The sequence below is a fragment of the Microtus pennsylvanicus genome, chromosome 9 (assembly GCF_037038515.1).
Source record: "Microtus pennsylvanicus isolate mMicPen1 chromosome 9, mMicPen1.hap1, whole genome shotgun sequence".
Lineage (NCBI taxonomy): Eukaryota > Metazoa > Chordata > Mammalia > Rodentia > Cricetidae > Microtus > Microtus pennsylvanicus.
In genome coordinates, this window is record NC_134587.1 from 53,368,988 (window position 1) to 53,381,292 (window position 12,305).

General features: G+C 39.4%; 1 protein-coding gene across 9 annotated transcripts in view; it reads right to left on the reverse strand.

Moving 5' to 3' along the window:
• The window catches only part of Rabgap1 (RAB GTPase activating protein 1), a 159,710-nt gene that overhangs the window by 34,311 nt on the left and 113,094 nt on the right, over positions 1–12,305 (reverse strand). For all 9 annotated transcript variants that reach the window (XM_075986104.1, XM_075986099.1, XM_075986096.1 and 6 more), the window contains one exon: positions 1,895–1,969. In XM_075986104.1, the coding sequence (XP_075842219.1) occupies positions 1,895–1,969 (75 nt within the window). The remainder of the gene's footprint in view (positions 1–1,894; positions 1,970–12,305) is intronic.

Consider the following 12,305-nt stretch of genomic DNA (forward strand, 5'->3'; position numbering starts at 1 on the left):
GAAGCTTTATTTTGACTTGCATGGTTTCCTGGTGGGCCCTTGTCCTCTCTAGCTCTCTCTCTCTTCCTTCCCTTTTTGCCACTACAGTCACACTAGGCCTCTTTTAATTCCATACATTTGAAATTCTTCAGCTTCTATAATATTATATGATCCCCTTTGACAGCAATGTTCTACTCTATTTTCATGCTTTTAAAATATTTCTATTGCTACATAACAAGAGAAAAGGTGAAATGATACTGAAAAGTATACAGCAGAGTGACAGCCTTTTTTGTTTTTCAGTGTGCACTGAACTTAACGGTTATCTGCCAAGAGGAAGGAGCCTTTAATCTAAACAAAGTTCTCTGTTACAGTCTTACAATGTTCATTGCATTTTACCTGTACGGATCTATTAATGTCCCTGAAAGCATGCTTGTACAGCTATCTGATGTGGGAGTGATCAATCTGTTGATTTCATTGGTTAAGCAATAAAGAAACTGCTTGGCCCTCATAGGTTAAAACATAGGTGGGTGGAGTAAACAGAACAGAATGCTGGGAGGAAGAGGAAGTGAGCTCAGACTTGACAGCTCTCCTCTCAGGGGCAGACGCCTCAGAGAGACGCCATGCTCCCCTCTCCTGGGCAGACGCATAGCTCTGCTCACTGAGGCACACGCGATGAAGCTCCAACCCAGGATGGACATAGGCTAGAATCTCCCTGGTAAGCCACCTCGTGGGCTACACAGATGATTAGAAATGGGCTAGTCCAGGTGCAAGAATTAGCCTAGAAGAGGCTAGATAGAAATGGGCCAAGCAGTGTTTAAAATAATACAGTTTGTGTGTTGTTATTTCGGGCATAAGCTAGCAGGTGGCCAGGGTGCTGGGGACGCAGCCCTGCCGCTCTTATTACAACAGATATCTGCTTACAGATGGTGGCGTTACTAGCTTGTCCTGTGCTCACTCTTAGCTTCATATCTCCAGAAGCAGTCAGAATTGTTGATACTGCCTGTGTCGTGTTCTTGCCACACATTTATATTAAATAATGAGATGATTATGCAAATTAAGAATCTGAACATTTTATGGGACAATGTGTTTAATTTATTTTCTACACATCAATGGTTTGAAGCAAAGACGACAGGGTGGTTTTGTAAGGCAAACAGGTGCAGCATCTGATGTGCTGCTGGATCAGATGATGATCATAAGAGTCCCATATGGCAGGGGGGCGAGCTCATAGGTAGGACATTCACCCAGCAGGTTTGCCTTCCTGGGTTCAACCCCCAGCCCAACAGAACCCCCAGCAGCTCATGAAGGGCACATGCACGGGGATGGGGCACGAAGTGTGGACCGTGTGCTAGGCAGGAAGTCACATTACAGCTATGACGTAGAACACCCTGGTCCTTACAAGACAGGTTCAAATATTTGCTACTTTCTTTTAAAAGCTAATAAGCTGTGTTTTTGGAAATGAAAAATGAAGACAAAGAATAAATCAGTAACTAGAAGTCAAATGATGACCACTTAATATGGCTGTTGAGCGTAATGTATTTCTGACCTTTCTATTTACTTCAAGAAGTAAAGTTGAAGAATAAAGATCTTTATTAAACAAGCACATGAGTAGAATGATACTGAAAAAGCCTGATCTCTTCCCAGGATACAAATTTTCAAACAGATATTAATGACTGGCTATTTTACAGACAACAAAATAGCAACCAATACTGAAGTCTGTCTAACCTGAAAATAAAAAGGAAATCTAACCTTATACTAGTTCTCAACACTGCCATTTATCCTCATCAGGTTTCTCTTCACAGAGCCATTAAGTTAGAGTTTCTAAATACAAGTTCTGTCCAGGAATATGGCCAAACCTAACCTTAGCCATATTTAAGCCCAAGGAGGTCTGTGTAGTTGTGACACAGACTCAACTTACGTGGAGAAGCAGCACAGCCGCGAGGAAGGACTGGCCCTGGCAGTAACCAATTTCTTCATCGTACACAGAGTATGCCTGCACAGGGACAAAAAACAAAGTGCTTAAAGTGATAACCCATTCACAGGGTTGTGGCAGTATCCCAGCACTCAGGAGGCAGAGGCAGGTGGATTTCTGTGAGTTCAAAGCCAATCTAGTCTACAAAGCCAGTTCTAGGACGGGTTCAAAAGCTACACAAAGGGGGCTGGAGAGATGGCTCAGTGGTTAAGAGTACTGACTGCTCTTCCAGAGGACCCAGGTTCAATTCCCAGCACCCACATGGCAGCTCACAACTGTCTGAAGATCCAGTTGCAGGGGATCTGACACCTTAGTACCAATGCACATAAAAAAATAAAGTTAAATAAACCATAAAATATTAAAGAAACCCTGTCTGGAAAAACCAAAAAAAGGGGCATGAGTCTAGGACCACCAAGGGAGCAGGCAGGAACCAGAAATCTCTGTGGGTATGGGCGTTGGCCTGGGATGTCAAAGGGAGTAGGCAGGGACCAGAAACCTCTGTAGGTCTGGGACCTCTGAGAGAGTAAGTTGTCTGCCGATCCGGGTGCACCCAGTTCTGTGACCTCCAAGGGAGAATATCAGAGCCAGAGACCTTTACAAAACCAACCCCAAGCCACGGACCTCCACAGGAGCAGATCCTGACCAGGGACATTTACAGAAACAGGTCTGAGCCGGAAACCAAGATCAGAGCAGGCCTGAGACAGAAAACTCCGGAGGAGCAGAGCAAACCAGGAGCAGAGTGACCTCCAGAAACACAAAGTAACCAACGGGGTAATTAGAACCGTGGCACTGAGTGTACCATGAGGAACAACCATCCGAGTCTTGAATCCACTGGCACTTAAAAGATTAATCAACAGGATCAAAGACAGCCCAACCACACCAATTAGAGGAAAAGATGAGTAGACAAGGTGAGAACACATGCAACACCACAGAGAGCAACACAACACCAGTTAAATCTAGAGACCCTACAACAGTAAGACCTGAACAACCAAATATAGATGAAGCAGAAGAAAATGACCTAAAAAATAACTTCAGGAGAATGTTTGAACCTCTGAAAGGGGAAATGAGAAATTCCCTAAAAGAAATGGAGGAAAAGACAAACAAAAAAATTGGAAAACATCAGCAAATCCCTTAAAGAAAACTAAGAAATCAAACATATGAAAGAAACTATTCAAGACTTGAAAAATGAAATAGAGACAATAAAGAAAGCACAAGCCAGAGTATTAAAGAAACAGAAATCATGAGAAAACCATCAGGAACCACAAACGCAAGGATGAACAGCAGAATACAAGAGATATAAGAGAGAATCTCAAGTGCTGAAGATACATTAGAGGAAATAGACTCATTGCTCAAAGAAAACATTAAATCTAACAAAAGCTTAACCCAAAATATCCAGGAAATATGGGACACCATAAAAAGATGAAACCTAAGAATAATAGGTATAGAAGAAAAAGTTCAACTCAAGTACAGAAAATATATTTAATAAAATCATAAAAGAAAACTTTCTTAACCTAAAGAAAGATGTGCCTATAAAGATACAAGAAGCTTTCAGAACACCAAACAAACTGGATCAAAAAAAAAAGTCCTCTTGCCACATAATAATCAAAATACTAAACATACTACAGAATAAAGAAAGAATATTAAAAGCTGCAAAGGAAAAAGGCCAAGTAACACATAACGGCAGACCTATCAGAACTACACCTGACTTCTCATTGGAGACAATGAAAGACAGAAGATCGTGGTCAAGTGTTATACAGACATTAAGAGACCTCAGATGGCAGCCCAGACTATTATACCCAGCAAAACATTCAGTCACCATTGAAGGACAAACCAAGATATTCCATGACAAAACCAGATTCAACCAATAAATAGCCAAAAGCCCAGCCCTAGACAAATAGTAGAAGGAAAACTCTAACCCAAGGAAGTTGGCTACATCAACAAAAACGAAAATTGATGGTCTCATAGCAGCAAAATCACAAAGAAGGGAAAAATACACGAATTAACATCACCAACAACAAAAAATAAATACACAGCAGATAGCAATCACTGGTCATTATTATCCCTTAACATAAATGGACTCAACTCACCTATAAAAAGACACAGGCTAATAGACTGGACACAAAAACAGAATCCATCCTTCTCCTGCATACAAGAAACACACCTCAACCTCAAAGATAGACATTGCCTCAGATAAATGGAAAAAAATTTTCCAATCAAATGGACCTAAGAAACAAACTGCTGTGGCTATCCTAATACCTAACAAAATAGACTTTAAACTAAAATCAATCAAAAGAGACAAAAATAAGGACTTTTCACTTTAGTCACAGGAAAAATCCATCTAGAGGAAATCTCAATACTGAATATCTATTCCCCAAACACAAGGGCTCCCTCATATGTCAAATATTTCTAAAGCTTAAAACATACATTAAACCCCACACATTAATAGTGGGAGACTTCAACACTCCCCTCTCACCACTGGACAGGTCAGTCAGACAAAAAATGAACAGAGAAATAAGGGAACTAACAGATGTTATGACTCAAATGGACTTAACATACATCTATAGAATATTCCATCCAAACACAAAAGAATATACCTTTTTCTCAGCACCTCATGGAACCTTCTCAAAAACTGACCACATACTTGGTAACAAGACAAATCTCAACAAATACAAGAAAATTGGAATAACCTAATGTATCTTTTTAGATCACCATGGCTTAAAACTGAAATTCAAGGGCAATACTAATTCCAGAAAACCCACAAACACATTTTGGAAATTAAACAATGCTCACCTGATCAAAAAGGGGTCAAGCAAGAGATAAAGGGAGAAATTAAACACTTCCTAAAATTCAATGAAAATGACCACATAACATACCAAATTTATGGGGACACAATAAAAGCAGTGTTAAGAGGAAAGTTCATAGCACTAAACACCTACATGAAAAACTGGAAAACTCCCACACTAGTGAATTAATAGAACCTTTGAAATCTTTAGAACAAAAAGAAGCAAACTCACCCAAGAGAACTAGAGGGCAGGAAATAATCAAATTGAGAGGTGAAATCAACAAAATAGAAACAAAGAAGACAATACAAAGAATCAATGAGACAAAGAGTTGGATCTTGGAGAAAACCAACAAAATAAATAAACCTTTACCCAAACTAACTAAATGGCAGAGAATACCCAAATTAACAAAATCAGAAAATTAAAAGAAGCCTAAACAACAGACACAGAGGAAATACAGAGAATCATCAGGTCATATTTTGAAAACCCTGTACTCCAAAAACTTGGAAAACTTAAAGGAAAAGAACAACTTTCTGGATAAATATCACTTACCAAAATTAAATCAAGGCCAGATAAGTAAATTAAACAGACCTATAAATGCTGAAGAAATAGAAACAGTCATCAAAAGTCTCCCGACAAAAAAAGCCCAGGACCAGATGGTTTCAGCTCAGAATTCTACAAGATTTTCAAAGAAGAACTAATATCAATACTCCTCAAATTGTTCCACACAATAGAACCAGAAGGAACATTGCTAAACTATTTTTATGAGGCTACAATTACCCTGATACCCAAACCACATAAAACATTACTAAGAAAGAGAATTACAGACCAATCTCACTCATGAACACTCATGCAAAAATACTAAATAAAATACTGGCAAATCGAATCCAAGAACACATCAGAACCATCATCCACCATGATCAAGTCGGTTTCATCTCAAGATGCAGGGATGGTTCAACATACAAAAAAAAAAAAAATCTGTCAACATAATCCACCATATAAACTAACTGAAAAATAAAAACCACGCAGTCATCTCATTAGATGCCAAAAAAGCTTTCCACAAAGTACAACATCCCTTCATGATAAAGGTATTGGAGAGAGCAGGAATACAAGGAACATACCTAAACATAATAAAGGCAATATATAGCAAGCCAACAGCCAACATCAAACTAAATGGAGAGAAACTCCCAGTGATCCCACTGAAATCAGGAACAAGACAAGGTTGTCCACTCTCTCCATATCTATTCAATATGGTTCTTGAGGTCCTAGCCAGAGCAATAAGACAACAAAAGGAGATCAAGGGGATACAAATCGAAAATGAATAAGTCAAAATCTCACTGTTTGCTGATGATATGATCGTTTATATAAGCAATCCCAAAAATTCTACCAAGGTACTTCTACAACTCAGAAATACTTTCAGTAATGTAGCAGGATACAAAATTAACTTGAAAAAATCAGTAGCCCTCCTGTACACAAATGATAAATGGGCTGAGAAAGAAACAGGAAAACATCCCCCCTTCACAAGAGGCACAAATAGCATAAAATATCTCAGAGTAACTCTAACCAAACAAGTGGAAGACTTGTATGGCAAGAACTTTAAATCTTTGAAGAAAGAAATTGAAGAAGACACCAGAAAGTGGAAAGATCTCCCACACTCTTGGGTAGGAAAAATTAACATAGTAAAAATGGCAATCTTAACAAAAGCAATCTACAGATTCAATGCAATGTCAAGCAAAATCCCAGAAAAATTCTTCACAGGCCTCGAAAGACCTCAACTTCGTATTGAAAAGCAAAAAGCCCAGGATAGCCAAAACAATCCTGTACAATAAAAGAACTTCTGGAGGCATCACAATCCCTGACTTCAAACTCTACTACAGAGCTACAGTACTGAAAACAGCTTGGTATTAGCATAAAAACAGACAGGAGGACTAACGGAACTGAATCAAAGACACGATTATTAATCCACACACCTTCGAACACTGATTTTGATAAAGAAGGAAAAAAATATTAAGTGGGGGGAAAAAAGCACATTTAACAAATGGTGCTGGCATGACTGGATATCAACATGTAGAAGAATGAAAATAGACCCATAATCTATCACCATGCACAAAACTCAAGTCCAAATGGATCAATGAACTCAACATAAAGCCAACCACAATGAACCTCATAGAAGAGAAAGTGGGAAGTACACTTGAATGCATTGGCACAAGAGACCACTTCCTAAATATAACCCCGGCAGCACAGACACTGAGAAAAACAATTAATAAATGGGACCTCCTGAAACTGAAAAGCTTCTATAAAGCACAGGACACAGTCAATAAGACAAAACGACAGCCTACAGAATGGGAAAAGATGTTCACCAACCCTACAAGAGACAGAGGTCTGATCTCCAAAATATACAAAGAACTCAAGAAATTGGTCATCAAAAGAACAAATAATCCAAAAAAAAAAAATGGAGTGCAGATCTAAACAGAGAATTCTCAACAGAGAAATCTAAAATGGCTGAAAGACACTTAAGGTCATGCTCAACCTCCTTAGCGATCAGGGAAATGCAAATCAAAACAACTTTGAGATATCATCTTACACCTGTCAGAATGGCTAAAATCAAAAACACCAATGATAGCCTTTGCTGGAGAGGTTGTGGAGGAAGGGGTACCCTCATCCATTGCTGGTGGGAATGCAAACTTGTGCAACCACTTTGGAAAGCAGTGTGGCGGTTTCTCAGGAAACTCGGGATCAACCTACCCCTGGACCCAGCAATACCACTCTTGGGAATATACCCAAGAGATGCCCTATCATATGACAAAAGCATTTGTACAACTATGTTCATAGCAGTATTATTTTGTAATAGCCAGAACCTGGAAACAACCTAGATGTCCTTCAATGGAAGAATAAAGAAAGTGTGGAATATATACACATTAGAGTACTACGCTGTGGTAAAAAACAATGACTTCTCAAATTTTGCATGCAAATGGATGGAAATAGAAAACACTATCTTGAGTGAGGTAACCCAGACCCAAAAAGATGAACATGGGATGTACTCACTCATAATTGGTTTCTAGCCATAAATAAAGGTCACTGAGTCTATAATTGGTGATCCTAAAGAAGCTAAATAAGAAGGTGAACCCAAAGAAAAACATACAGTTATCCTCCTGGCTATGGGAAGTAGACAAAATTGCCAGGGAAAAAATTGGGATCTTGGGGGTGGGGTGAGATGGAGGTAAGGGGAGATGGGGAGAGAAAAGTGAGAAGGGGAGGATGGGGGGAACTTGGGGAAACAGGATGATTGGGATAAAGGAAGGTTGGATGGGGGGCAGGGAAGCACAAGTCTTAGTTAAGGGGTTGGCAAGAGACTTGAACCTAGAGTGGCTCCCAGGAGCCCAAGGCGATGTCCCCAGTTAGTTCCCTGGGCAGCTGAGGATAGGGAACCTGAAATGACCCTATCCTATAGCAATACTGACGAATATCTTGCATATCACCATAGAACCTTCATCTGGTGATGGATGGAGATAGAGACAGAGACCCACACTGTAGCACCGGACTGAGCTCCCAAGCTCCCAATGAGGAGCAGAAGGAGGGAGAACATGAGCAAGGAAGTCAGGACCACGAGGGGTGCACCCACCCACTGAGACAATGGGGCTGATCTATTGGGAGCTCACCATGGCCAGCTGGACTGTGACTGAAAAAGCATGGGATAAAACCAGACTCTCTGATCATGGCGAACAATGAGGGCTGATGAGAAGCCAAGGACAATGGCACGGGGTTTTGATCCTACTTCATGTTCTGGCTTTGTGGGAGCCTAGCCAGTTTGGATGTTCACCTTCCTAGACATGGATGCAGTGGGGAGGACCTTGGACTTTCCACAGGGCAGGGAACCCTGACTGCTCTTTGGACTGGAGAGGGAGGGGGAGAGAAGTAGGGGGAGGAGAGAAGGGTGGGAGGAGGGGGAGGAAAATGGGAGGTTGGGAGGAGGCAGAAACTTTTTTTTTCTTTTTCTCAATAAAAAAATTTAAAAAAAAAGAACAAATAATCCAATAAAAAAAATCGATTACAGACCTCAACAGTGGAATCCGAAATGGCTGAAAAGACACTTACGGAAATGCTCAACATCCTTAGTCATCAGAGAAATGCAAATCAAAACAACTCTGAGATTCCATCTTACACCTATAAGAATGGCCAAGATCAAAAATACTGATAACAACTTATGCTGAAGAGGTTGTGGGGAAAAGGGAACACTTCTACATTGCTGGTGGGAGTGCAAGCTGGTACAGCCCCTTTGGATGTCAGTGTGGCGATTTCTCAGAAAATTAGGAAACAATCTTCCGCAAGACCCAGTAATACCACTTCTGGGTATATATCCAAAGGATGCTCAACCGTGCCACAAGGACATGTGCTCAATTATGTTCACAGCAGCTTTGTTTGTCATAGCCAGAACCTGGAAACAACCTAAATGCCCCTCGACCTAAGAATGGATAAGAAAATGTGGTACATTTACACAATGGAGTACTACACAGCAGAAAAAAATAACGACATTTTGAACTTTGCAGGCAAGTGGATGGAGCTAGAAAACATCATTTTGAGTGAGGTAACCCAAACCCAAAGAACAATTATCACATGTACTTACTCATAAGTGGTTTTTAAACATAAAATAAAGAAAACCAGCCTACAAATCACAATCCCAGAGAACCTAAACAACAATGAGGACCCTAAGAGAGACATACAAAGATCTAATCTACATGGGAAGTAGAAAAACACAAGATCTTCGGAGTGAATCTGGAGCATGGGGACCTTAGGAGAGGGTTGAAGGGGAGGGAAGAGGTAGGGAACGGAGCAGAGAAAAATGTAGAGCTCAGTAAAAATCAACAAAATTAAAATTAAAACAAAACAATACAAACAAAGCCCAGAATAAGGGGACCATATACCAATGAAAACGAATGGCCCAGGTAACCCATCATTTCAAAATGCCTCTGTTAGAGTCTTCTCAAAATTCTACATCTACAACACTTTCAAGGCTGCTGGCTGAGATGGTCCAACCTCATGGATTACTCCAGCTGAGACCTCATTATTCCAGTTTTCTCAAGTTTCCACCAAAGATACTAACACCCCCCAGACAAGAAGAAGTAGTCTAGAGAAAAGTGCCCACGTTTCCTAAATATTGGTTATGGATGTTTGTCATCGTTTAAGGTGATTGGTTACAAGTTGTTATTGGTAATGGTCAGAAAAAAAAAAGCAGAAAAAAGAAACTTCAGGGATCTTGTTCTAAAAAGAAAAATGGAGAGGGGGACACAGAAATAACAGGATAAAAGGATAGATTACTGAATCTACTTTAATCTAAAAAGCAACTACTAGTCTTAAATATTTTACACTGGTATGTATTTTTATATACTGAGACAAATTTCAGGTGATGTTTGTTAGAGCATACTGAATATATGTTCCTACTCTTGTTTAATGTATACAGCTCATTTATTCGGGGAAGGTCGTCCTCTTCGACTGAGCGCGGCAGCTTCGGGAGGGACGCACATGGAGTGGTGAGGGAGGAAGGGGACACCCGCCTAGCCAGCCAGATCAGCCAAATCAACCCTGGCGATCAATGGGGTGACAGATGTCGCAGCCAGATAGCCCTCACATCCAATATACAGCTCATTTAATAATGTAATGTGTATTTCTATTCCTGGAAAATTACTACAAACTATTTAGGATAATAGAGAAATGCAAGTTAGTAGTTAATCACCTATTAAAATCAAATCTGTAGTCATGTTACATATATTTTCAAGGTTATACACTGATATATTTACATAGATAGACAGATTGATAGATGATCTTTAAACACTTCAAAGACCTCTAAAACATGGCATTTAATATGTTTAATAACCTAAGGCTTTTTATGAGAGTGAGACATGTCTGCTCCAGACAGGACCCATTTACTTCAATAGAAGATGACAGGTATCAAAGAAACTTTGCATGGAGTTTGCTTTCTTTACAGCAAAAGCTAGTCATTTAGGCAGAGAAATTTCCCTTGCCTTAATTGCTGACATTATGCTGTCCATGATAAAAAATAAAATATCATAGTCAGGTGGTGGTGGCGAAAGCCTTTAATCCCCTTACTCAGGAGGCAGAGACAGGCAGAAGATCTCTGTGAGTTCAAAGCCATCCTGATCTACAGAGCAAGTTCCAGAACAGGTTTCCAAACCTACAGAGAAACCCTGTCTCGTAAAACAAAAATCAAACCAAAAAAAAAAAAATAAAATAAAAAAGTATGATAACAAATTTAATTAGATATGAAATTTTAGACTTATAAAGACAAAATAGATAACAGAATATTTTCTCTGATTTTTACCAATATAAATTGTCTGGATTTTTAACTGTAATTCCTACTTGATACCTGTTTTGTTGAATATAATTTAACTGTGTTAAAGTTAAGAATCTTCCTTTTTATTTAGACCAAAAGGGGGAAATGCTGTCGGATAATCCTTCTGTATATTTATGTATACTATGCTGTGATTTGTTAATAAAGAAGCTGCCTGGCCAATAGCTGAGCAGGATAAGGTTAGGTGGGAAAACCTGACTAAGGACACTGGGTAAAAGAAGAACAGAGTTAGTGGAGTCACTAGGCAGACATGGGAGAAAACAGGAGGATCAAGATGAAAGAGACGTCACACTATGTGGCAGAATGTAGATTAGTAGAAGTCAGTTAATTTAAGTTATAAGAGTTAGCTAGTGGGCTGGAGAGATGGCTCAGTGGTTAAGAGCATTGCCTGTCCTTCCAAAGGTCCTGAGTTCAATTCCCAGCAACCACATGGTGGCTCACAACCATCTGTAATGGGGTCTGGTGCCCTCTTCTGGCCTGCAGACATACACACAGACAGAATGTTGTATACATAATAAATAAATAAATATTTTTAAAAAAAGAGTTAGCTAGTAACAAGCCTGAGCTAGTGTCTGAGCATTTGTAATTAATATTGAGTCTCTGTGTTGGTTATTTGGGAACTGGTGTGAGGGAAAGAAAAGTCCACCTATAGTTGACACTTCTTTATTTTCCTACCTTCTGTGTACCAAGATTCCTGTGTCCTAAGAAAGGAATTTAAAATTAGGTGTTTTAGAGTTTATCTTTCCGGCAGATGAGAAACCAGTGTTTATATACGTAATGATAGGTTAACATACGTAAACATATTTTATCATTAGCTTTTAGAGACCCCATAGCTTTACAAACACATACAATTCTATCCTCATAAAGTGAGGTGGAATTCACTGTAATTTTATTAGGCTTCCTGGTTCCTTACAGCTTATCTGATGAGAAGGTGACAAGAAGCATGTATACTTCTTTTTAAAAACAAGATACAAAACAAGGGCTTTAGAAAGAAACTGTACCAGGAGGCACACTACCTTCCATAACTCAAGTTAATAAAAATTAATGTTAGAGTCAATATTGCTAAGAGTGTACTGAAAACTATCATGGCAGAGAGCTAACACTTCTCTGGGAAGCATTTGGTATCATCAGCAATTCATCAGTTACAGAGTCGAGGCCTGTGTTTGTCAGTTTTGCTGGATCTTTAGTACATTATTTATACACACTACAA